This window comes from Miscanthus floridulus, chromosome 10, assembly GCF_019320115.1.
Source record: "Miscanthus floridulus cultivar M001 chromosome 10, ASM1932011v1, whole genome shotgun sequence".
Classification (NCBI taxonomy): Eukaryota; Viridiplantae; Streptophyta; class Magnoliopsida; order Poales; family Poaceae; genus Miscanthus; species Miscanthus floridulus.
The window spans coordinates 113,612,028-113,640,000 of record NC_089589.1 but is presented as its reverse complement, the minus strand read 5'-3'; the positions used below and the strand labels follow the sequence as shown (position 1 = coordinate 113,640,000).

At 42.4% G+C, this 27,973-nt stretch overlaps 1 protein-coding gene and 2 pseudogenes across 1 annotated transcript; 2 read left to right on the top strand and 1 right to left on the bottom strand.

Moving 5' to 3' along the window:
* Positions 1–2,914: 2,914 nt before the first annotated feature.
* Positions 2,915–4,078, bottom strand: LOC136485667 (MADS-box transcription factor PHERES 2-like). The gene has a single exon (XM_066482514.1). It carries the CDS (start codon positions 4,048–4,050, stop codon positions 3,283–3,285), a length of 768 nt encoding a protein of 255 aa, XP_066338611.1. The 5' UTR covers positions 4,051–4,078; the 3' UTR covers positions 2,915–3,282.
* A 10,300-nt stretch (positions 4,079–14,378) lies between these two features.
* Positions 14,379–15,268, top strand: LOC136486987 (agamous-like MADS-box protein AGL80; annotated as a pseudogene).
* Positions 15,269–18,252: 2,984 nt separating this feature from the next.
* Positions 18,253–22,766, top strand: LOC136486986 (probable LRR receptor-like serine/threonine-protein kinase At3g47570; annotated as a pseudogene).
* The last annotated feature ends 5,207 nt before the right edge of the window (positions 22,767–27,973 follow it).

The window sequence follows — 27,973 nt, the reverse complement described above, 5'->3', positions numbered from 1 at the left end:
TTCGTAGGATACCCTCGGAGAACTGCCGACGATATTCTGTCGACAGTTCCTTCTATTTTTAAACCATCAGATCTAGCGGAGGGTTCTCATTATTTCCAAGCGCCGTAAAATTTTACCCATTATATAGTGACTACACGACACTCGGTTGATTATGTTTCATTCTATCAACCAGATTTTGAACCAATCAAAAACTGACATCACAACTCAATCTAATTTAAAATCTAGAAGATAAGAAGGAATAAAAGAACCAGACTTTATTAAGTAAAGAATAATAAAGAAACGATTGAAAAACTAAGCTGCCAACAACCAGATCTGTAGACCACACAAGTACCTACCTCCACCAGATAAGATGCATTCACGAAGTAGAAAAGCAGAAAAGGAGCCTCACGTGGCTCCAAGACTCAACTTGACTGCCAAGAAAGAACAACAATAAACAAAGATCTGCAGAAAAAAAGAAGAACCAAAGAGAAACCAGATCAAACAGAAAGACACGATGAGGACAAAGGGGAAGGCCAAACCAAAGGCTAAATCACAGGAAAAGGAAGAAGATGAGCATCAGAAAACACAGTGAGTTACTACATCCAACAAACTAAATTCAATTACACTTACCTGAATGCATAAAACTCAGTGAGTTACTCTGCCAACCAATTTCTATTTTCTGAACTAAATCCGTTAGTTTCTTCTATGCAACACCTGAGATCGATGTTCATCAAATTAAAATACAAAACAAAAGAGAATCACGTGATCATAAATCTAAATCAATATGCAAGCTAACAAAGTTTTATTACTGATACATAGGCATGAAGAATAAGCAATCCTCAAGCAAGATGATGCACCAAGAGAGCATTCTTTAACAAAAGAAAAATAAAAAGAAACTCTACTTCCTTTCTTTCTTGCTTTCTACTACCACATTTACTTGCATTCTTGATTGCTAACCTAATGTGTTGGTGCTGAAACTAGACAACACCAACAACTTCAAAAATGACACTCTTAGAACAACATTTAAAAAAAAGTTCAGTACCATATTTAAGATTTCATAGTAAAATTACATAAGCTGTACTTCTGAAACATCACAATATGACATCAATGTAGACAAACCCAAAGCTTATAATTCACAGGTATGGGAAAATATAAACACTGCAGTAGTGTAAAAAAGGTACCCATCATATAAGCTGTAAAAATTCAGCAAAGTTATACTACTAGGATTGTGATAAAAACTTTTGCAGGGACACACGAAAAAGGATGGGCTATTTGAGACAAATTGCATTTACAAATCAGAAGAGTATTAGTGTGAAATAGGTACAGATAGGTATCAAGTATGATACTTGTAGAGGTTGATACATTAAGCTGGAAGCAAATGTTACCACAAGATACATGAATAGACCCTGAAATACATGAACTATCCTATAGAACTAAAATGAATGTCATCGTGCTCCGCAAAAGCTGTTCACTCAAATGGATGATAAAATTTCCTTAGGCGCTAATCGAATCCTACTTGAATAGTTGAGGATCAAGGCCCTACACAAAACAAAAAATTAATTACGATAAAAACAGATAAAAAAGGAAGAAATTAATTAAGGATAAAGAGAGCAAGAAAGACACCGCTAGTGAATACCTGCTCATAGAAGCCATTTACTAAAGACTTGTCAACTAAATTTGTTGAGCTGAAAAATAAGCTAAGTTTCACAACAATAGCTAAGTAGAAGCTCACAGAAGTTTCACAACAGAATAAGCTAAGTGAAACTTGCTAACAATAGCCGTTGCAAACTGAAAGAAAACTGAATTTGGAACTAGACTTGCTAACAATAACTGTTACCAAAAACTAATTTTGTTTATCTCAACCTGATTGCAAAACTGAAATTAAAGGAAACTCCAACTGCATATAACAGACCACAGAAACCAACAAAACTTTCGGAAACACTGAATCAAGCACAACTGCAAAACGAAAAAATAGCCAATGCTCATCCCAATCTCATTTTCCCTGTTCAGCCATCCATAATCAACACAACTATGAATACGTGTAGAAGCACAGCCGCACAGGTGGCCAATGTTTGGGCTCTGAACGGTCATAAGACAAGCACAGATCTCGCCAAGGGCAAGGAAACAGAGTTTCTCATAGAACCAGCAGCAGCATCCTACCGATGAGTGCGGAACAGGGCTCCCGGAGAACCAGCACCAGCGTCCTTCAATACTGAAAATTAAAAAACAACAATACTGAAATCAGAAACAATGAAGAAATACTCACGGCCAAAACTCTTCCGAAGCCAAACCGGGCCGCTGATAAATTAAATCGGTAGTTGCGCCACCAAAAACACAAGCACTGAGCAAGTCCACAAACAAATCGCCGAAAACGACCAAATCCGCCGCACGACCCCAAACAAAGCCCGTCCCCGGAGCCGAACAAGAATGAACACGAATTAAGATGAGCAGCTGTGCCACCCAAACACAAGCACAGAGCGCTGGATTGCTGCTTGCCAACCTGCCGTGGACACGTCCACGCAGCCACGAGCCGCAGTGCAGCCAGGCGGCCAGCGCCCTGCTGCTCCGCTGCAGCCTGCCGCCCTTGCCCCGCCTACGCCTTGGTCCGTGCCGTGCTGTGCCTCGCTGGTCGCTCCCCAGCTATGACCCAGACCTACCCGTGGAAACCGAGGAGCTCCGCTGAGCGAACCAAAAGCAACTCTGCTGCACAACTGTGATGTCCAGGAACTCTGCACGACGACCAGACTGCAAGTCTACAACGTCTCTCAATATTCTCTCCCCCCCCCCCCCCCCCCCCCCCCCCCCCCCTCCCCCCCCAAAAAAAAATCTGGATTTCAAAATACGAGATATACGGAATAAAATAAAAATAATAAAAACAGAAACACGATTGATTAAGAAACAAAACAACAACCGGTAAAACCTGTTTATCAATTTTTCGAGATGTTATCCTATAGCACCAATAGAATCAAAACACCTTATAATTCGTACAAAACATCTGGTAGTTTCTAGAGGCCTGGTACATATTCTGGATATGTGCAAAATAAAGCAACAATACCATATAAAATAGAACCACCAGTAATATAATATCATTTATCTAAGCAACTGAAAGGGAAACATGTGGATGCATGCATACATATTGTTAGAAACGAAACAACATGAATGTAGACACGAGCTATTCTCTGACAAAGCACAATACATGGGATGCAATGAGTGACTCTAAGACAAGATCCATAAGACTAACAGATAAATGCAACCAAAACCATTTTCGAGCTGGACATAAATCATTGGAGAATGTGACTTCTACTACAGCGCCCACGGGAGGCCTGAGCAAGAACCCAGATTGTAAGACTGCATAATTTCACACCCACTGCCGCTGGCGTCCCTGCTGCTGCCTACAAAGGCACTATAGAGCATAGTGCCAATCTCCCCAAAGTTTGGGCCTGGGCTGGCTATCGGCCAGTCTTGCTGCAACTGGTGTTCCTCTAGTGGTGCCATGGTTTGCATCTCATTGTAGGTGTAGGGAGAAGCCTGTGTACACGATGAGGATGAAACTGATTGCATCACCTGCAATGGCTCTGGCATGGCTCCCTGCTCAACGACAAGCTCCTGGAGTCGTGCTTTGGCTTTGCTCATCTTCGTCTCCACCATCTCCCTAAGGCTAATCAGCTCATCCTTGGTGGTGCCAACGAGGCCTGGGCAGCATCCATCCAAGCTATCATACAGGAGGACCAAGGTCTCACGCTCATGATTCTCATGGTCCAACTTGCTCACCTGCTCATGGAGCCTTACCGTGCGACTGTGGAGGAATTCCTCTTGATTCTGTATCTTCTTGAAGCTGCCAACATCTGGCATGTCCTTGAATTTCTTGAGGAGTTTCTTGGCCTCTGCATCAGAGGGCCACACCTCTGGTGTGGCCAGGCCATCACCATATACCACTATGCAGATATTGACGCCACAGAGTGTGACGAGCTCACCAGCCTTTTTTGTCAAGGCCTGGTAGCGTCTCTTGTACGTTGCACGCCGAGTAGCGTTGTTGGAGATCCACCGGAGATTCACCTTTTTGCGTGCCATAGCTCCTACCTAGCTTGCTACTACTAAAATCAGCAAACAAAGTGGAAATGGTTGCTCTGGTGTTGATATGAAATGAGGGGAAGGGTGGTGTTTGTATATATAGATCAAGGAGGAGCTTAGAACAACTTATAGCAATGCTTAGTCATACCACCGTATTATGGTTAGCATTTACTCACTATAGTAATGTGGTGTATATAACTAAACATATTCTACTTCATAAATACATAGATCACAAGAAAAATATTTCATGCATACATCGTACGTGAGCATTGTGTGATAGGCTAGGTCATGATAAATTTCCTAATCATACCATTATATTTTAGCTACCATTAACTATTGCATAAATATAGAAATGATTTATTTTATTGATTATAGTGGTGATAAATTTCCTAATCACACCATTATATTTTAGCTAGCATTAGCTGTTACATAAATATATCTATTATTCCTGAATAGATAACTTAGCACATTTTTACTCAATAAATGCATCAATCACAAGGAACACATTCCATGCATACATCATGAGAATTGTGCGATGGGGTATATGGTGGTCAAATATTGGTTAATTACTACTAAAGAACCACAAGAAATAAATAACATAATAGAATATAATCATGACATTGTACAAGGCTCACTCCTTGGAGGAGGATGCCTGACTTCAAAACAATTATAGGATGATCATTATTTCAAAGCTCTAGAGTTCATGTGTGTTTCAAGCTGTAGGAGGAAAGTAGTTAAAGATATATTGTTTTAATTTGTTGGTAGTGAGTGTTTGTTGTATAGCTGCCCCCATTTGTTTTCCATGGTTAGAAACATATGATGTCAGCGTAACAAGCATATAAATTTAGACTAATAGATTACCCAACTGACTAATTGTAGATAGTTTATTATGGTTGTAGTGATTGTATAACAACCCAAAAATCCTTCCTTGTTAAAACTTTTTGATAAATAACTTGTTGACCTTAAACTTGCTATCAGTTCAGTCTAGCCTACCTCGCTAAATAAGTTCTATATGATGAAAAAATTAGTGACAAATTGATTTACTATGAGTTTCCTACCTTGCTAAATAAGTTTTGTATCAGCATAAATTAGTGGCAAAAAATTATTGTCATAAGTTCTATGAGGACAAAATTCAGAACATAATAGAACATGGTTAAAGACAAAAGATAGGTGATGAAGCGATTTTTGTAACCGAAGCATCATGAATCATGTATCATGACAGATATTATATGATCTATTGGAAATACGTAGTCAGAGAATGTCAAATTTGTTGTAGTCTAACTCTTTCATCGAGAGTCCAATTGAGGTGTATGAGTATCACACGATAAAAAGATTATTCAATATTCTTTCAAACAAGGGTAGATGCACCCATCGGCAAGCATGGGTGGCCACACCAAGTAAGTGAGGTTTCGAGAACACCCTTCATCTCCATGGTCGGTGAAGTAGTTGTGCAAGCGCATATCACAACTGGAGAGAGACGGGCTAGGTGGTGACTTTGGAGGTTTGGGAATATGGAAGAAATGACATTGCATCTTGTTGTTTGCGTGGCATATTGAATAGGGCCACAACCAAATGGTAAAAAGGCCCATCACTCCAAGCCCCTCAGGCCAAAGCCCACACGCATAGGCCAAGCCACCACTACAAGAATTTTGTTGATCCATGATAGTTTTTTTGTGACTTTTTTTTGTCCCAGATTACTAGAACGAAGCCCAAGATTCTATGACGAAGCTTATGGATCGTCACTATTTTACAAACGGACCAAATCTGTGATAGTTTAATTTCGTCACGATGTGTCATTGCCACATTTGATGCCACCGTGGCATGCTGACATGCATATTATGCCAGTGTGGCCTGCTGACGTGGCCATGAGCTATCTGTTTGTTAAATCGGTGGTCCGAAAAATAGTGCGGCGTTGAGAATCGAACCCGCAACTGGTGCCGCACACATAACCACTGCAATACTTCATTCATATGTGTTGGAAACTAGAATAGTTTCGTTTTATTTTAATATCGTTGACTTCAGCAATCTAATGCCTGAATCCCTAATCCTTGAATCCCTTCGACAGCAAACCATGCCGTGCCACTCCGATAGCAGACAATGCCGCACCGAGGAGTGGTCGTCCATAGCCTAGCGACGACGAATCGCACCGCGACGAGGAGCGGTCATCCCCAGCCCAGCGACGGCGAATAGCACCGCTCCGACAAGCGGCCGCCCCAATCCACCGACGACAGTGAGTCCCGCGGCGGGCCACTGCCAGAGGAAGGTAGCTGGATTTATGGAGTAGGCTGCAGCTGCAGCAATCAATCTCCACCATCCCTTCCCACCGCTTGCTGCCTTGCTGCAAGGTGCCTTCCCGCCGCCGGCAACCTTCCTCCATACTTGCCATGTGTATGCCATCTATTCTAGGATTTTGTTATACTGCAGCATATGAATTGTGTGCAGGCTTATTAAATTTTGTGTTTCTGCAATGCATGTTCAAATGGATAGAAGTTGGGTGCACAGCACAGTATTTTCTACTGAATATGTCAATGGTGTCAAAAAATTCATGGAATTCATTAAAGAAAAATTTGGTGAGAATGATGAGATTCTCTGCCCATGTACTAGATGCCTTAATCAGAAGTACCTGTATTAGCCCAATGTGAAGAAGCACATATTGTTGAATGGCATAGACTGTATATATACTTGGTGGGTACATTATGGGGAGGACATTAGTGTACATGTTAATGTAGTTCCTGCTCCTGCTCCTATTTTTGACACTGAGGAGGGTTCAATACAGGGGATGGATGTGGCTGAGGATGACAACAACGATGTTGATCAGTTAGATAGTGAGCCACTAGGGGCTGACAAGGGCAAAAAAATGTATAAAATGGCAAAAAATTTGTCCCACTAGGGGCGCGAAATGGAGACCTCGGGCTCCACAGGCTCGTTACTTAACCAATGCGCTAGATGTTCGTGAGTTCGACAAGGAGACCCAAAAATTATTTTTGAAGGATAAGTGCACAGAAACCGATCCTTTCCTCATCTCAATAGCGCTTCAATCATCTGCCACTTGTCTTCCTCCCTCCCTCTCTCATATTCTCACTATGTGAAATCAAAACCCTAGCAAAGGTGAAGCTAGTTGATGATGGATAGATCCAGCACTGCGACTCACTTCTGACTCCCCTTCTCTTCTGAGGTTGGATCGACAACCGGATGATAAGCAGATTCCGCATGGTGCAACCGTGCCTATGGCCTAATGCACTGGAGTTTTTGGTAGGTGGCCCAATGCTAGTGATAGGGAGAGGCAACCCAACAACTAGTAGGAAAAGGCAAGAGCAACACCTACTTGCTACATGCTTAACACTATACTAGTGGTATGTCTATTCTTGTTATATTCATCAATGCTCAAGCTATATGATAACTTCACTATAGCCTATTAATTGATCTTTAGAAATATTGACACCAATAGTGGCAAACAAATAAAACCACAAGCACACAGCTATTAATGTAGCTTTCACCCTGGAGTATTACAAGGTATTAATTTCCACAGGGACGTAAAGTTAACTAACAAAGAGTCAAGTTCATCCTAGAATGATTCAAGGGTATATGATAGGTTGGGTAGACATGATTTCTATGGTTATGATAACTAGAATAGGTTAGGTATACAAAAGATTGTTCATGCCGAGATGACTAGATGAAGCTTAGTAGTGGAAAGGAGTGAGGATGACACCTAACCTCCTAGTAGTGGTGGACCTATTATTTTAAAAACTTGCTCAGACATGGTGGAATAGAGATCAGATAAGGTTGTCACCACCTATTGACTACCATAAACAATCCATGGGGCAAGCCATAGACATATAGCCTAGACACCATGTCTACACTATAACTTGCCACTCTAACCTTGCGCAACTAAGTTCCCTGAGCTAGGCTAGACAACTCAAAAAACAAGGAGCGATGAACCAATGAACAACTTAAGTACAAAGTTACCAGAACTAGAGATCAATTACCGTAGAGATCCCAGATGCTTACATAGAGACAAGCCCACATCTGCAAAGGTATAGCTTGGAGAAGGTGCCAACAAACCCAGTACTGCTCCACACTGCAATCTTTCTCTCTCTATTTTCTATACTACAACTGATGTAGGGTGTTGACTAAGTGTAGAATGTGCATCTTCGCCATGGTGCCTTTAGAGTGAGGGGGTACATCCCTTGGATCAAACTGACCTTGAATGGATGGTGGAGATGTGGGGAAGTTTGCTTCTTTGCATGGACGTGTAGTGTGAGATGGTGTAATAGGGAGGTCAGCCGACCCCCCCTAATATGTGGGGAAGTTTGCCTCTCATGTAGGGGTTTTGGGTGATGTGGAGATATTGTCATTTTGAGTTTTCACTATGGAGGGTCCGTCTCAATCCTTATGCATTGAATATCTCCTCTACAAAGAAAGCACAAGCTCCATCGATGGCCTAGAAATGATCTAGGGTTTGTTTTCTAGCTTCTCACTAGAGCTGACCCCTATGGCCACATGGGGGTTGGCCGACCCCCTGTGTGGGTTGACCAGCCTCTGTTTTCTCCCATATTTCCCATACGATCAAATAGAGTGCAAGTACATATGGGACCAAGTTATTTGTATAAAATATGTTCATGCTTTGCTTGGATCCTATCATTTGTGAGACATTGTTGACGTTTCTAATCATACAAATTCAAGCCATAATGACCATCAACAAGCTCCCCCACAAGTAGCTCTTTCTCATCCTCGAGTGAAGGTTGGAAACAAAGTAAACATGGACATAATTATTTAAGATATGAAGCTAGCATAAGGGTGTTATTCCAAAACATTCCTTATACTTGCGGGATATGTGGATTGGCTAATATATACCTTTCAGCGGTTGAGTAGTGGAACAGCTCTCAAACAAAGTCATCATTCCAATTTCACATCTTAGTAACTTGGAATTTTTAATTTTTTGCAAATTAAAGCATAGCTCACATATACTCCTCAAATGGTACTCTCTCAACACTCAATGTTGTATGATTCCTTACCAAGGCATATCATTGTATTGCCTTCTTTTCTAGATTTTCTACAAGCTATGTGGAGAGCTCAGGTAGGAAAGATATGAGTGCACACTTGAATTACATATATTGTAAAGTGAAAGCTTGGATCCAAGCATGAATAAGTTCATGTGCATGGAACATGATGATAAACTTTATTATACTCCTTAACAAGCATGATCTCTCTCTCTCCCTACTTATGGTTACTTTGAGACATGTTTACTTTTCTTTTCAGTAAATGAGCCTTCATGTCCTCATAATTTTCATTTTCATTTTTTCTATACTTGGACCTTCATGTGTCCATTTTTATTGTTATTTTTCAATACCTTTGCATCTCAGAAACATTGAAGTATTTACTTGGTGGACATAAAAGGCATGTTTTTGCATACTTCTAATGTAGGAGCATGACATATTTTTGGTGGTGTGTACGTGATCTTGATCTTGGGAGCATGATAAATTTCTCAACGAGCGTCAAAAACACTTGACCAAACTCAAGACAATAACAAGCAGTATGTAGAAGGTTTTAACATGTATGATTACATATATGGCTTTGGAAGGTATTTTTCTCACTATTGAGGAGTTGTGAAGCTATTGGTTTTGGCATTTTATCAAAAAACAAAATCTCCAACTATGTTAAATAGAAAAGGTTGGATTTCCATGTCAATGTCATATCATACTTCATAATAGCTTAGTCAATATATATGATTTTTCCCACAAGAATAAGTGTATCTATGAGGAAATAAAGATTATAGTGGCCTTTTATATCAAAAGGTTATATACATGTCACTTTTCAAAACTTTACTTTCAGTGTGGACTTGATTCCTATTAATTTTGAAGGTTTAAACACATCAAAGCAGAGCACATGTACATAGTAGTGAAGGGAAAGATCAAACCGAGGTCTAGAAGCAGAGGGGAACCTTTTGTGTGGTGGTGTATTTTTCTATGTACAACATCTTATGTGGTGCCTCCGTGTGTTTGTGCAGTTTGAGGGGTCGCCCGACTCCCACACTTCATCGAAAATGTCTCTGGATTTTATTCATAAACAACATAGGTGAAAACACAGAGACTCTACTGGTGGGAGACACCAGTGTGTCCAATATTACTCAATTTGAAACTAAATTAGGTACATTAGAACTTTGGAGTGGGAAATAAAAGCAAACTGACCTCAGTGCCTAATTTATTGTGATGGCCATTGGGAATTCATGGTGATGGTGGAAAAAGAATGCCCTCCTTCCTCATGGCCTTCGCGAGATGCCTAAGCTTTGCATTGGTGCTAAGACTGAGGGAACGAAAACTATCTTCTAAATCTAAGCATGCTATATATCCTCTCTTCCGCTACCTTCTCATCTAGTCACCTATTGTTTTCCCTAAGTTTTCCCATGGCGATTAAAAGCTTTCAATCATAAACTTGGAGAATCATCATGATCGCTATTCTTGAACTGTCCTAGCGACTCGTTGATGGAAGGTGGCTTGCTGTGCCATCGGATCCCGCTTGCAGACTCGATGGACCACTACTATAGAAACGTCACCACAGCCGGTTTGAAACCCCTTTCACCACCGGTTTTGACTCTCGGTAGTGATATATCAGCGATGATGACATTGCCATCACTAACAGTTCACGTTACTAACCGGCAATGATGAGGATTTCCAAAAATCCTAAAATTGGGCCAAAAAATAGAAAAAAAATTAATCTTGAGAATACCCCACTAGCCCATGGCATGGTAACAATTCACACGATTTTTCACACAAAAAATATGCGCAAGTGGGATTCGAACCTACAAGTCACAATTTTGCACGAAAATATGTCATGCAAGTGGGATCCGAACATGAGACATGTACGTGGCCTCATGCGTAACTTCTCTAACAACTCCACCCAAAAGTCACTTGTGTAGGGTATATCCATTCCCCTAATATTCACTTTTAAAGATTTCCAAATGAATATTTAGGACCCTAAACAAATTTAAATGAAGAATTCATCAGCTACAAAGTATTGCAACAAACGATCTTGTGTCTTGGCTTGAATGGTGGTGTCTTGTAATGCCCTAGAGTCCAAACAGCTAAGATCCACTCTGCACGTTGAGTGAACCACACCTACCACCATCCCACTTACACTTTCGTTGTCGCTTCGCGTAAAAGTATTATCTCGGGGATGGTGGGATGGACTATAGAAGCCTTACATGTTGGTCTAACCCACCCTAAACAACCAAGGTGGGACTAAACCCTCCACGACATCTCATTAACATGCACATGGCCACTATGGGCCAAATTCAAAACTGGCCCAGATGTCACATGTCTCCATCGTGTAGTTTGGCGTAGTAGTGTATTCTACACTAGAGATGTCCCTGTACATTGTGACCCCAGCTCATACGAACTCCCGATGATCCTTTTTCAAAGGCAAGTAATCAGGGATTTCGATGTTGTTAAAGAGATGAACATTGAGTGTTTTCTTCAGACCGAGTTGGCCTGTGGTGGGTCTCTTCAATGTCATAGACCAAGGGGCACCCTTGGAGAGGCCCATCCTCGAAGACAAAGAGTGCAATGTCGAGCAAGAGGGCAAGGGGAGTAGCCCAATGGTTGGTGAACCCCTAGGGTGGTAGCCCGACCCCCACCCCTTAGCCCTCCGGGGCATCCTCTCTGATGGTATTACATCGAGAGATGGCACATCGAGGATGTACACCATCATAGCCACTTGGTTGATGGTTTTGGTGAGTTGGAGGTCTTCTTTATTGGTGGAAGTTCCTCCTTCAAGGAAGAGGGATGGATCCTTTCTAGGGCTTCAAGTTGGGGCCATGGTGGTGGTGTTGGGATGTGGAAGAATTCTGTAGAATTGCAGTGGTGGAGGTGAGGAGGAAGAAGAAGGGGAGAAGGATTTAATAGATGAGAGGGGTTTCCCATTGTGTAACGCTAACATGCCTATTCTAGGATTGGAGGATGTATGAGGAAGAGGAGAGGATCATGCTGCACAAAAATTGCAATGTTCGGGCAAAATGGCTCGACCGCCCTATGCCATATAAATGCACAAAATAACATGATTGGTACTTGCGTGTACTTTCTATGAATGTAACTGTGATAAGTGCAAAATTCTTGAAAAAACAATTGGAGGCCCTCTGGGAACAATTGCCTTCGACCTTGACGCTGTGTAGACAATGTTCCAGCTTGGTGAGCTAGAAACCAATATCATTCGCGTGTGGTGCCTGTAAATGCCTCTACATTTGACAGAATTGTAATCTTTACATGTTTATATATTGACCCTCGATGTTATTTGTAGAATGCAAATAACATTAGGAAGGAAACTTGGCTAGAGAATTCAGCATGGATACCTAGACCCTCAAAGAATTGCACAAATAAACTTTAGTTACCCCAAAAAGTGGAAATTGAATGACAAAGTGAAAGTGGAAGGGAAAACTATGGAGGAGAAAGAGAGAATCTGTCGCAAAAGAATAGTCGGATATGCTGAAGGTTGTCATGTACATTACATGACCTTGGAAGAGCATGGAAGACATTGGTCTCGTAGTTTGCCCCTTCAACTTTGAGTAAGTTCGATTCTATCATGTTCCTTACCATGTTTTCTACATATGTATTCTCTTTGATAGACTACATATAACTTATGTATTTGTATGCTTCAACTCATGCCGTAATCACTAGATTTGTATATTTGTTGATATCAGCATAGACATGGTTTAGGTATTGGACCCACTAGACAAGGAGGTGGACATGTATGAACACTTCCTGTGCATTCTCCAGACGTATATGGACCTTAGATATGCATATATTATGCTGAGTTTTTAATACAAACTTGGTTAAATAAATTCGAACAGGGCATATACGCACTACATTACACTTGGCACGTAGCATAATCAAAAAAACCGAAGGAGTTGTGTATCAAATCACATTGATAGGTACGCCCCACTATAACTTAGTACCTAGACATTATTGTGCTTGATTATGTTTCTGCAGAATTACATGGTATATTTTAATGTAATATGCAAAACATGCTTCATCGGAGCAATGCGACAAGCAACGTACCGGGACTGTAGATTGTGGATATTATGTCTAAGGGTACATGAAGGTCACTTGGCGATATTCGAGACACCCTAAAAATGTAACTAATAGGTCGTCGTCTCAATAAGTCGGCAGCACAAGCACGTTATTGTTCTTCGAAACATTCATTCTAAACTATGTTTTCTTGCAGAGGCGTTGAAATTGGTGCAATTTAATTAATGTATATACATACATGTGAAATGGGCATATATATACACACACAGACAATTTAAATGTGTAATTATTATTTGAAATCTGAACGTTGAATACTGGCGCTAAAGATTTGTAGAGGCGGTTGTAAAACACAGCCGACTTTAGAAATTGTTTTCTAAAGGCGGTTAGGAACAACATCCGCTTCTGAAAAAAATTATTTGTAGACAAATCCATTTTTAGAGAGAGATCTTGTTCCGAGCTGCCTCTAGAAATTGTTGCGGCAGCCACCTCTATAGAGGCTTCCTAGACGCCTCTAAAAAGCTTTTCAGTAGTAGTTTGTGCAGTGGCTCTTATGTGGTAGGGTTGGGGTCGGGTATGAGATATGTCTCTAACCACATTGGCTTGGTAAAGAGAATTACGCTAATAGCAATATATAAAAAGCAAATTAAAGAGATATGTTTGAGAAAAATGGATCATTATATTGGTGAGTTTTCCATTTTTTATGAGGAAAACCCATTTCTTTGCTTGGTTGCAAAACATATGTTTTGTGATGCATCCTGCTGGAGTGAGCCTTTTCCTCGACATCATGATTAAATGCTATCAGGTTATTCCCTGTGGTTTTTAGCAGCAATTAAATGATATTTGAGCACTATCTAGCCTATCAATAATCCTCATGGTGTATGTCTGGAATGCTTTTCTTGTGATCGAATGCATTTAAGAAGTAAGAAATATGTTTCGACAGTTACTTAGGCATCATCATTATATTTGTGTAGTAATAAATTCTTGCCATAATATAATGTTACGATTAGGAAATTTATAATTGATGTAATTAAACACAATTTGACCATTGTGTAACCTATCACACAATGCTCATGACGTATAAGGAATGTTTTCTTGTGATTGATGCATTAATTTATGAAGGAAAAATCCTTAGCTATAAGTAGGAAAAATATATGTATACACTTTATTTGGCAGTGAGTTAATGCTATCCATAAATCATGGTATGAGTAGGTCATTCCTTGCCTCTATAAGTTGCTCTAGAGTCCTCCTTGAAACATATATAAACTGCCCCTCTCCTCATTTCATTTCAACACCAAAGCAACCACTTCCTTATGTTTATATAATCCTACTAGTAGTTGCAGCTAGGATATTGCTAGGGTGATATGGCACGCAAGAAGGTGAATCTCCAGTGGATCTCCAACAATGCTATTCGGCGTGCGACGTATAAGAGATGCTCCCTGGGCCTGGAGAAAAAGGCTAGTGAGCTCACCACACTCTGTGGCATCAAGTTGTGTGTAGTGATGTATGGCCAAGGCGAGGCTCGGCCAAAGGTGTGGCCCTCTGATGAAGAGGCCAAGGAACTCCTCATGAAATTCAACAGCGCGCTAGATGTCAGTAGCCTCATGAAGACAAAGAACCAAGAGGAGTTCCTCCACAGTCGCTCCTTGAAGCTCCATGAGCAGGTAAGCATGTTGGACCTAGAAAATCGCGAACGTGAGACCTTGAACCTCCTCCATGATATCATGTATGGAGGACGCCCGAGCCTCATTGGCACTGACAAAGATGAGCTCCTTAGCCTTAGGGATATGGTGGAGATGAAGATGAGAAAAATCAAAGCACGGCTCCAGCAGCTTGTGGTTGTGGAATGAGTCCTCCCACAGCCATTGCCGCAGGTGATGCTACCAGCGTCATCATCATTGCACACACAAGCTTCTTGCTACACCTACAATGAGATGCAAAGCATGGCAGTACTAGAGGAACACCGTCCCTTGCAGCAGAACTGGAGACTTGCCAACCTAGCCCCAAACTACAGTCCCTTCTCAGGTTGTAGCAATGAGCCTAGTAGCAGTGGGTGTGAAATGATGCACCCTTACAATCTGGGTGCCTGTTCAGGGCTCCCATCGGCACAGTAGGGAAACTCATCCCATACTGCATGGCTAGATCTTATATGTTTTCATTGCATTTTACATGTTTCTCTTAGGGTCCTATCTTAGAGTCACTCGTTGCATCCCATGTCTTGTGCTTAGCACGCGGCACAAGTTATCTTTCACGTTGTTTTTGCATTTAACAATATGTATGCTTGAATCCGTGTACCCCTTTCAGTTATTTAGATCAATGACATTAATGGATGTCGTTATATTGTGTGGTGTTGCTACTTTATTTACACATATCCAAGATACATACCATGATACCGAGAGTCTACGAAGTATGACATGTTTTGTGTGATGCACGTGGACTACCCGGCACTTCCTGTAGTGGCTGGCAGTAGTAGCAGACCCACGACTGAAATGAAGCCTGGGCGAGACTTAAGACACTGATTAGGTCATGTGATTTGAAGCTTCGGACTAAGAATGCTGCGATGAAGGACTAAGCATGTGCCGGCGCCAGAGCCCAAGCAGGCGCCCAGGGTCGCCGGGCCTTGGGTCCACCACTGTCTGGTAGTGATTTTGTTTCTGTTGAGGGTACGGTGGTGATGCCTATGGGTGCCACTCCTTTTGCTTGAGGCATCACTTTTGGCCCCTGCTCTTCTTCATTGCACATCCTGCCAGGGTGTGGATCTCCTGGGTGAAAACCCTGCACCATTCAATCGATCCACGACATCCGTGGATGTTGTTTCCTCCTTGGAGGTGTCCATTTGGAGAGACCATTGATATTGCCCACAAGTGTCTTCTCCTGGAGGTGTTTTGAGTGTGCACAGGGATGTTCTAGTTTGTTCGGGCTTTGTGGGAAGAATCTCAAGTGTGGCTCACAATCATGTGGTCAGCTGTATCAGTCATTGCTGGTCAAGTGCTACTTGGTGGTTGGTTGGCGGATGGCAGAGGACAGTTAGTGGACTTCGGTGACATGTGAGATGCTTTAGATTCATTGTTCATCAGCTTGTTTTGCAGGAGGATGATAGAGTTTTTGTGGACTTTGACAATCTCACTTCATAGACATGGGAATAGGTGGAAGCGGAACCACATCCAGCTTCCTCTATAGGTGGATAGTAGATTGATGGGTGGTTTGAGTTATATGCTCAGTCTGCGATTCTAAATTTGCTTAGAGCCTAGTCGGTCGCATTCATATTTCTTTAAACTGCAACTATTTTCATCTACTAGTACGTGCTTTTTTATTCCGATGAAGATCGAGAGAGCTTTGTTAACTTGGAATGAATGCTATATATTGTAATCATTTGTATGTGGTCCCAAAAATGCATGGTGACCCTGGCCTCAGCCACGCCGCCTTATGAATAGTTTTACTAGCTTGCAGAGCTAACTCATTTCACTACTGTAGTCAAGTAATTGGCTTTAAATCTATACTCTATACCCAACTTTCTCTGGTCGCCACACAAACACAACTTCTCAAAGTGGATCCAGCTAACTACACGGTCGTACAAACATGGCTTTCATTCACTTTCTGATAGGGGCGACTGATGGACCACATGAACATATTATTTCTATATGACATCTTTTTCTCTGCCATTGAATTCCTGATGGAAAGTGATGGGTTTATTTTTCTTTCTTGTCGAAATCATATGGAGTGATATCTCGCCAAAGCTAAGGTCCAGTGAACTCAACCCCGTCCTGGTTGAATACCACATCTCCATCGCTGCATCTTTCGATGACTAAAGCTGTAAAGCCCATCTCCTTGTATACATCGGCAAGCAGGTGAGAAATAAATTGTCATTGTCAGGCATAATTCAAATTTTGGTGTTGAATTCAAATTAATGCTTTAGTAGGTCCCGTCTCCACAAAAGAGTTTAGCTTATATTCACTACTACAAAATAGTTTTCGCCGATGATATTTTCACCGCCGGTTTTATTAAAACCATAGGTGGTAACTGATAACATATCACCACCCATTCGTAATAAAATTGGCAACAAAAATCATTTTCATAGTTGGTTCTGGAGAAAAACCAGTGATGAAAAAATATCCTTGCTTTCACCACTGATTCGGTATAGGGACCAACGGTAAAAATCTAGCCTCACGAGGGTGTGCCTCTCTCTAGCATCATCTGCCTGCCCAACTAACATGTATATGTTTGTGCTTCCTTAAAGTGTCTACAAGAGGCCCCAATATTCTGGTGGTAAAGGATTGTCAGTCTACGTTCCTTAGGAGAGTTCCTTCAGATAATGTTCTTTTAATGGATACTAGATCTTGCTGCCAGCAACAGGTAGCTTTAATTTTGTGGTCTTCAAAGTTTTGTATGGGAAAGGTGTTTGAGGGTATCCCTTTCCCTTGCTATCTGTTAGTGTGAGCTCAATCTCTAGCATGCGCTAAACGAACAAAGGAATAAGACGAGCAGAGATTGGTCTTTATGTACTCTCTTATTTTTTGAGAGGCTGTTTTGTGCCAAGTTATCATTTTGTATTATCTATTATATATTGTTTCTCTTGATGAATATCAAATATGAGGCACCTTTTGAGTATCTTTACTAAAAAACTTGAAGGAAAAATCACCTTTAATAGCTCCTACTGAATCAAAGACACAAAGTACTTCACCCGTGCTGAACTGAACTAGTTTATTATTACTAGCCCCACACTGATGGCAAAATATTCCTGTCGGTGTGGAACCAACTGAAAGAAAAATTACAAATCACAGACCACACAGAGGAATAACAAAATTCATGTGTAGAAATGTCATAATGATTTGGACCTGACACTGTTTTCTTATCTACTACTGAATTATTGCTGCTGTCAAGCTTTCATACTTCACTACACTGCGAATTTTATCTATAGCTAACCTCATTTGAATAGTCCAACGTTTGGTCATGTCATGTGCCATCCCTTTCATACATCTCACATTGATAATTGTCCCACATTTATTTCCCAGACAAAGATGCTATCTATAATACTTTTCAAAGATAAAATATTTTGTCATTTTAATAGAAAAAATGTAGTAATCAATTAAAATTTTGACCAGGTCCCGGTTGATGATTGGGCTACTACTGCAGATATTCATGCCTTATTTAACGACTTCCACTCCCACATGATGGAAGGCGCACCAGGCAGCCACGGCAAAGTGCAGACAAACCACAATACAACCATCACCTTGCTGAAGAATGAAGATCCATATGATGAGTCCCAGCCTATGTACATGGCAGATCTCCATGCTCACTCTTATCACCAATATCCTCTTTGTCACATCCACCTCTCCATCTACTACCCCTAGCCACCGTGATTTTTTGGCGCTCTTATCCCTCAAATCCCACATAACAAGTGATGCACTGTCATCATGGGATGCAGCAAGCAACGACACCAGCAAACCAGTTCCTAATTTCTGCAAATGGACTGGCGTGACCTGCGGCGACCGTCGCCACCCTGGCCATGTCACTGCCATAGATCTGCATGGCTATGGCCTTGGAGGCACCATCTCACAAGACATCGGCAACCTCACATACATCCACTTCATTGATCTGTCGTCCAATAACCTGGTAGGTGATATTCCCTCCAGCCTCGGCAATTGCAGAAGACTTCGTACTATAAATTTGGGCGCTAACCACTTCTCTGGTTCTATCCCTGCTCCTCTGAGTCACCTATCAAAGCTTGAAATTTTCAACGTCAGCCACAACACTCTGACTGGTGAAATTCCAACGACACTATTAATAAATGTCACAACGCTAATAGTCCTTAGTATTGAGGAAAACTCCTTTCAGGGCCTAATCCTTAGCTGGCTAAGCAACCTAACATCATTGACTCAGTTGTATCTTGCTAGCAACAACTTCAGTGGCAACATCCCCGCAGATTTATGTAAGTTAACCAACCTTACGACCTTTGATGTAACGAATAACAAGCTTGATGGCCCCTTTCCTCCATCACTCTTCAATATTTCTTCTATCACTGTCATTAAGCTTGGCTTCAACCGGCCAGCTTGCAGGATCACTGCCACTTGATATTGGCTTTAAGCTTCCCAAGCTAATTGAATTGTCCACATATTACAATTATCACTTTGTGGGTCCAATACCAGCCTCCTTATCAAATGCATCTGAACTCCAAATTCTGATTCTTCGTGGAAACCGACATCATGGTTTGATCCCACGGAATATTGGTATTCATGGTAAATTGAAGTTTTTTTCGGTAGGCTACAATGAACTACAAACCACAAGGGATTGGGAGTTTCTCACATCCTTAACCAACTGTAGCAATTTGGAAAGAATAGACCTCCAACGAAACAACTTTGTAGGTGTTATGCCAGTTAGTATCGCCAACCTATCTCGAGAACTCCGGTGGCTTACAATTGACAGAAATTGCATAGCCGGGACCATATCTTGGGTAGGGATGTTCCAAAAACTTGAATTGCTTACCCTTGGCCATAACCTATTCACAGGCACCTTACCTATAGATATTGGCAAGCTTTCTAGTCTCCAGCTTCTTGATCTGAGTCATAATGGATTTGAAGGGCAGATTCCACAATCATTAGGCAACATCACACCACTGACTATTCTTTCTCTATCTAATAACATTCTGAACAACAGCATTCCGGCAAGCCTTGGAAAATTATCGAATATTGAATCCATGGATCTTTCTTCTAACCTATTGATGGGCCAAATCCCACTGGAGATACTTAGTATTCCTTCCCTGACCATACTTCTTAACCTTTCCACAAATGCTCTAAGTGGGGCAATTCCAACACAGATTGGGCACTTGAACAGCCTCGGCACAATGGATCTCTCAATGAATAAGCTAGATGGTGAAATCCCAGAAGCTATTGAGGGCTGTGTCCAACTGAGATTCTTATATTTACAAGGAAATCTACTGCAAGGACAACTCCCAAAAGGGCTGAATAATCTGGTAGCGCTGGAAAAAATGGATCTCTCGAGCAACAACCTAACAGGACCCATACCCATGTTTCTAGAGAGCATCAGATCTCTGAACTATCTAAACCTGTCCTTCAATAACCTATCTGGTCCTGTGCCAGATACAGGTGTCTTTGGTAATGCCACTGCATTATCGTTGACTGGTAACAGCATGCTATGTGGTGGTCCTCCATTCTTGCAACTCCCTTCATGCCCATCTATACCTTCTCACAAGGCTTCACTGCATCGATTACACATATTTCTCTTTGGAGCTGTTGGAATATTCATCTTTTGTGTATGTTCTGCAACCACTTATTGCTTTATTAAGAGGACCACACGGACTTTTGTTGGTCCTGAGTACCCATTCTTTAATGAGAAACATGAGAGAATATCCTATTCCGAGTTACATGCAGCAACAGGATCATTCTCTCCAGCGAATTTGATTGGTTCTGGAAGCTCTGGCAATGTATACAAAGGAAATTTAACAATTGATAATAATTTAGCTACAGTAGCAATCAAGGTTCTTGATCTTGGCCAACAAGGAGTCAGTAGAAGCTTTTTAGCTGAGTGTAATGCTCTAAAGAGGATCCGCCACAGGAAATTAGTGAAGGTGATCACCGTGTGCAGTAGCTTGGACCATAATGGTGATGAATTCAAGGCACTTGTCCTAGAATATATTTGCAATGGGAGTTTAGATGAGTGGCTGCATCCAGACAAAATGACAAATAGCATGATCAGAAGAAGTCTAAGTTTGATGAAAAGACTCGACGTTGCTATTGACGTTGCAGAGGCATTGGAATATCTTCATGATCATATTGATCCAAGTATAGTTCATTGTGACATTAAACCAAGCAACATACTTCTAGATGATGATTTGGTTGGATATGTTACAGACTTCGGTTTAGCAAAGATAATGTCGTCTGAAGCAGGCAAGAAAAACAGTCCTGAAACTGAAGGCAGCTCATTTGCAGTCAAAGGCACAATTGGATATGTCCCCCCAGGTTAGTAATTAAACTGTTGTTGACGCATACGAATATGTTGCTGTTCTGAAGATTATTTTATCTGACAAACTGATAATATTAATTTTTTATGTGATCTATTTATAATGTCGCCATAAAAAATAATAAGAAAAATCCCTTTTCTGTGTATGGCAGAGTATGGATCAGGATCTGAAGTCTCCATTGATGGTGATACATATAGCTATGGGATGCTGCTTTTGGAAATGTTTACTGGAAGAAGGCCAACTGACAGTTTCATCGATGGTGTGCCAAATCTTGTTAGCTTTGTGAAGATGGCTTATCCTAATAATCTACTGGAGATACTTGATGTTACTGCGACATACAGTAGAAACACAGACACCCAAGCTATCCTAGATATTCTCGTTTATCCAATATTTAGAGTTGCTTTAGCATGTTGCAATGACTCACCAAGACAAAGAATGAAGATGCACGATGTAGTGGAGGAGTTGAATGCTATAAAAATGGCATGCGCTGTTCAGATGCCCTACTCATAAATTACGGGCTGACACATGAACTAGGCTGGCAATCAGATGGTTCATTTTAGTCTACAAGCTTGCTAATTTCCCTTGTGAACCTCCAATTAAAAGCTCTTTTATAGGTGATTCTTAAGTCAAGTATATTGCCACTGACTTTTACTTTACATATGTTTAATTTCTTTTAATATCGGTAATATTAAAGAACAATATAATTCATGGCTCTAATACAATTTTTGTATCTAAGTAGCTAATAACACTTGTCCACAAAGTCGGTTCATTTTTTAACAAGCACGAGATTGTGCACCCTTTCGATTAGAGCATATCGAACAAATCCCTTGTCTTCTATCAAACACGTCTCATGTTTTTGTCACCTCCTCCAACAGTATACTCATGGTACCTCCACCTTAAAGTCTCTTTGATATATGGGGTCCACCTGCCAATGACTAAACTTTTTTATTTTTGTTTTTTATGTCCCTCCTATCCCGTGGCTGAAAATATCACAGTGGTTGCTTCTTGCGGGACATGTTGAGCACTTGCAGTGGGAGTTGAAGTAGATGCTACTCTCACAAAGGTGGGGATGCATGTCAGGTGGTATTTAGGGAGGAGCGGCCGGACTTGTAGCCGATGTGCACTACTACAAGCCTACACAATATCTTTGTTCCCTCGTGGCTAGTGCACCAGTTCAAGGTCTTTTGCACAACCAAATGGTTGAAGCGGTGGTGGCTGGGTGCCGGTTGCGAGGCAGACACAACGCTAGTAGACAAGTGTGAGGGAGAGACTTTGGCTTCCGCCAACACTTATTAGGCTTGTACTTTGTGCCCTTGCCACTGTACTTGTGCTTTTCCCAGCACTCGAATAGCCTTCCGGCAGTGGGACATGGCAAGCAAGTGTTTGCACCCAAATTTGGTTGTTCCCTTCTAATATAGGAAAACCAAGCTGGCCAATGAACTTGAAGATTTGTGGGAAGACTGATTTAGAGGGGATGGAGGGGGAGATGGCTTGGGGTGACTCACCATACTATGGGTATGCTCCATGTGCAACAGCTCGCAATAGGAAGGCTTGGGAAATGAGATCGACCTTGGGACACCACCATGAACACGAGGAAGAAAATGAAGCTTGCAGCCTCCATCTCTGACTCTGGCGAGGTTGAAGGCATGGTGGTGGTGGGGAAGCTCGTTGCTAGCCATCTCCTCCCAACGTGGTGGACTCCTTCCTCCTCTTCTTATCCTTCACACAATTCTAGAAGCAAGCGTAACTACTACAACTAGTAAGCTACAAGTAAAGAAATTAAACTACTCTATTTGCTTGAAGAGCTACTGCTACAAAAGCTACAACAAGCAAACACATGTAAAGTAAATGCAAGAGTAGTAGTGAGCAAACCACCGAGGGCAAGAGACACAATGATTTTTATCCTGAGGTTTTGTTGATTGCTGGCAACTTAATCCATGTTGAGGTGAGTCCTTTGCTTGACAAGCCTCACGAGCATAGTACCTCGGCCCCCAACTTCGGCACTTGTGTAGAAACTGGCGTGTCACCAAGAAGCACTTCAATCCTCCTTGATTTTACTAGAGTTGCTCTTCTTAAACTACCCCGGGGATGAGCACAAAGCCCCTAACAATGCCACCGATTAGAGCCTCTGCACAATCACCAAGCAGTGCTTCAACGACCTACCACAGCTCTAGGCCGTCTAGGTGGTGAAAACCACTAAGAGTTACAAGAACACCGCTGCAAGAACGATTCACCAAGTGCCACTAGATGCAAACTCTCAATGCAAGGCACAAGAACCTCTCAAATTTCACGAAAATGATATCTAGCAAACTAAGTGAGTGGAGTGTGTTTCTCAATCTCTGGGTATGCAAAGTGATGAATATCTATCACTAGGGTTATGAAAACCCTTGGATTAGCACCAAGATATACAGCGTATTTAACCCCTTGACTGATTCTCCTAATCATCCAAGGGCTCGGGGGTTACACCTAGCGAGTGCACTCATGCGCCCTCGCCGGGTCTCGACCAGAGCCCATGAGTCTCGAGCCTCCATCTCGCAGGGGCTCTAGCCGAGCAAAGTTGGCTCGAGAGCGGGGCAAGAACCCAAGACAGCCTAGGCCCTCATCGCCCAAGGGACCCAACCAACCAGATGAGGCTGGGCAGGCTAGCTCGGGTAGATGTCGTAAAGCTCTTGACAAGACCCTACCACAACAGCATGAGCCTCACACCTCACAGAGGTACAGTGTGGCTAGCTCTGTTATTAGGGTGCTGCACCCTTCGCCTTAGCGTCGAGCTACCCGCCTATTTCTATGAGGGTGACAAAATAAGGCGATAAGGGAGGCGCCAGAACCATGCATCAGCCCCCAGTCTTCATCTCCATTGGTGTGCAAGGAACACTATAGGGCAGGTGAGCCAGGGACGGGCAGGATGGCAAGCTCCCGATCATCTTGTACCTGCCACTATCTTCTGCAAAAGCTACGATAGCTGGTTTCTATATTGTCGACCACGACCATACCTGGAGCGGTGATGCCCCAATGGCTCAAAGATGTAGACGATGAAGCGGAGCACTCATCTAGATATCAAGGAAGCTAAAGAAAACCCCAAACTTTGTATGCCCCTTGCCCTCCGAAGATATAAGGACGAGCAAAGGAACCCTTAGCAGGGATGGACCCATCAAACACTCGATCAACAAATCGAACTCGTTCCCAAAACCCTAGATTAGAGTTGGCCATATGCTCTCTTACTCTCTCTCTCAATTATAAGAACTTGCTTGAGCATTCTAACATGAACAACTCTCTACTAGACGTAGGGCTTCAAAGCCTGAATCAAGATAAACCTTCTTGTGTCTTGAATGTTAATAATAGAAGTCCCAACCACTCATCACTAGGTGGGTTACGAACCCACGATAGTTGATGCACCAGGTAGGAAGTTGTCGATATTTGATGACCGGTAACACGTCACGAGACTACCCGGGACGGTGATTGGTGGGCTTCAACGTGCATAGAACTCGGTGGTAAATGCAAGAGACAACAATTTATACTGGTTCAAGCTGTTGAATAGAGTAATACCCTAGTCCAGTTAGGTATGGTGCCTTTGCATTGGGGTGTTGATTATGATTGATGTGTAGAAAGGGATGTGCCCTGCCTCTCTTTATATAGTCTAGAGGGCAAGTGCACAAATCTAATCCTAGTCGGTTACAATAGAGCAGTTCTAGTTCTATTCCAGAAGCTAATTTTCCTTGTAGTTCGACTAGGTAGGTCCTTGATAGCTTGGAGTACATGCCACCTTGTCTCATGTCTTCAAGCAGACCGTGGGCCGGCCCAGGCCCCTATCGAGTAGTTGACCCTAGAGGGAACCCCTAGGATCCTGGTCTATTACAATTGTCATGTGTGTTCATCGATCTTTAGTGGCTCACATCGCCACCAGTTCATGAGTTGGAGGCACCGCTCGTGAGGGTGGCTTTCACTTCTTTGATGAGAACTTCTCCACTAGCACCACCTTTCTCCCTTACCAAGCTCTCAACTTCGGGAGTGACTCGTCTTTGATCATCGAGGTGAACTCTACCTTAGCGGTGGAGTGGTGGACCTCTGCCTTCCCATAGGTCGACTTGAAGGCCCTCTCACCAAATCCACCTTGGTTTGGGCCGGAACCCAAATGCGGGGATTAGCGCCGGATGTTCTATGCTCTGGACAACTTTCACTACCAACTAGCCACTGGAGAAGAGCTACCAAACTTCTGTTGCATCTTCAATCTCCCGTATGGGATCTAAAATGCAACAACCATCTTCTAGTTCGAGCTCACATGGTTGGTGAGTGGAGAAGCATCATACGACGTCACCCTCGTAGGTGCCACCGAGACCAACATCACCTTGGTACTTATTCTCCCTAAGCTACTCTTAGGGGCTAACTCAGAGAACAACTATGATTAGGCTGAATGCTATCGCCTGAAGCACGAGTGCTTCACCATCATCGAGGGCTAGTCCATCGGCAATGGGGGCCCCAAGGCCACACCATCGGACCTTAGCCCTAGCCAGAGGGCCGCCTACCTTCGAGTGTTGGTATATTTAACGCACACAGATAAATCCGCAAGCGCACGGATATCGCTGTAGCTTTCACCCGGAAGTATTCCAAGTATCGTATCCACAGGGAAATGTGTGAGACTAACTACAATGTAACTTAACTAGGGGTAGCAACAAGGTTAAGATAAATAGGAGCATAGAGAGGAAAACTAAGGTTCTCTAGTTCTAACTTGGTTAAGCTTTGTCTTCTACTATTCAACTAGGGACATTACTTAAGGAAAGACACCAGCAGAGGGTGCTTTCCATAGTAACCGCATCCTACTTGCCCTACAAACGGGAGGTGGACTACAGAGGATTCAACGAGCCTATAAGAGTCACCCTCGCGAGCTACCACCGATCCGGAATGCAATATGCATCCACAAGTAACCAGAGTCTAAGAACCATGCTTACACTATAATTACTACTTTACTCTTCCCGGATAAAGAATAAAGCACTCAAACAAGTTGTGAACCTGATGAATAATATAAACAAGAAGCTTACTTTAATCAGAAGTTGATTACCAGAGAAATCTTAGAGGAAAGCTCAGATTGAACTTGGATCCGCCAAGGTACAAGCCGTAGAGAGGGCACCGATAGGCCGACACCTCCTCTAAACTCTTCCCTTACTCTCCATCTCACTATTATTTACAAGACTAGAGCCTATGGAGGACTAATCTTCTCTTGATAGCTGGCTCTGATCCTGACGAGGAGAATATGAATTAGGGTTTTAGGATGGCTCTAGGGAGGGGGCAGGGGCTAGTATATATAGGCTAGAGCATCAATTCTGAACCCTTGGTTCAAACTAACTTGAATAAATGGCGTAGATTGGATCTCAATGGCGGTGGAAAACCGACTTTCAAAGCGGAGGCTGACTGGTAGGACCCACAGGCGGGCTGGCCTACTGGTGGGCCACCTGGCCCCACATGGCAGCCCCTTAGGGTCTTCTTCGGTGGAGAGCCTCCTGGAGTCTTCTAGAATCTTCCCACGCTGTTTACGCGGTGGAATTCCATAATTTCCTTTGGTGAATTGGTCCCCCTTCACGGTTTTCTGGATAAACCCTGTTGAAAACACAGATTCACCTAAACTCATGAATTTTATTAGTTTAAACCCCTATACCTATGTTTGGTGATGGAATTAAGTATAAATGCAGGTTATATTGATGATTTATAATTGGTGTTAGTGACCGTCAACAAATTCCCCCAAGCTTAACCATTGTCAGTCCCTGAACAAAGCTAAACTCAGCAATGGATCAAGAGTTGCTACAATGTTTTCACGCCTCAAAAGTACACATGCGTTCAATCAAAAATTCTCCTCTAGATTAGAATAAACGGATCTGACTTTCAAACTTACCCATATTACCAACAACCATGGGGCTTCTTAACCTTCACTTGGGTCTTGAGCAATTGAAAGACAGAATGATCAAGTCAAGCACTATGTCTCAAGTTCTTTGTTTCACCATTGTTTCAGAGTTTTTATAAGTTTTCAAAATAAAACTTAGAGATTCCAATGTATGACACTCTCAAGTCCCTCAATATATGTGGTATTTGTGGATCCTCACCAAGGCAATAAAGATGTTATGCCTTTTCTCTTCCTACTACTAAGGCTTATGTGGAGTTCATTGGTAGGGAGAAAGCTAGAGCATACATGCAATGCATATATTGTAAAGTCAATCAATGGATCCAAAGAGAGTTGAGTCATACAATCAAATCAAGATGTGCATGTGTGTAGGTATATGGTGGATATAAATGGTGGCAAACCTAATTCTACCACAACACCGCTTCACCGTCAGACATCTAACGCTAAAAAATATATTTGGTGATGGATGATCTGACGCTAAAGATAACTCAGAGACCATCTGACGCTAAATCCTCATTTAGCGATTCAATGTCTGTCGGTATAGGTATTCACAATCACCGTTTGCTTGTCTGTCGCTAAAGTGACTTATATCGTCATACAATCTGTCGCTAAAAAATGGTCCCACCTGAGCCCAGCTCGAGCGTGAATTTTAGCCCGACCCATAGAGTACAGAGGGAAACGTTTCTACCCTAAATCAGCACCGCCGCTGCTCTTCTCCCTCCCAATTCTCTCCCAAATCGCCGCTCCATCGGCTAGCGCTAGCTCCAGCCTCGCACGACCCACCTCGCCCCGAGCGTCAGCGCCCCACCCACCTCCGCCCTCCGGCATTTCAGCGTGGCTATAGGTCGACTACCCCCTCCCCGGCCCTCCGCATCTCTCTCCCTCAGATTCGACTCCTCCCTCTCCGCTCTTCTCTCTCCCTGCTTCCTATCCTGTCTCAGATCCAAAGGCCGAGCATGGCGGCGGCAAGCTCCATGGCGGCGATAGGATGCTGGCTGGTACTCCATTTCGTCGTCCTCCTGCTTGCAAGGAAGCAAA

Excerpts from the sequence above, each read along its gene's own strand:
- LOC136485667 (XM_066482514.1), bottom strand. The coding sequence starts at position 4,050 with ATGGCACGCAAAAAGGTGAATCTCCGGTGGATCTCCAACAACGCTACT.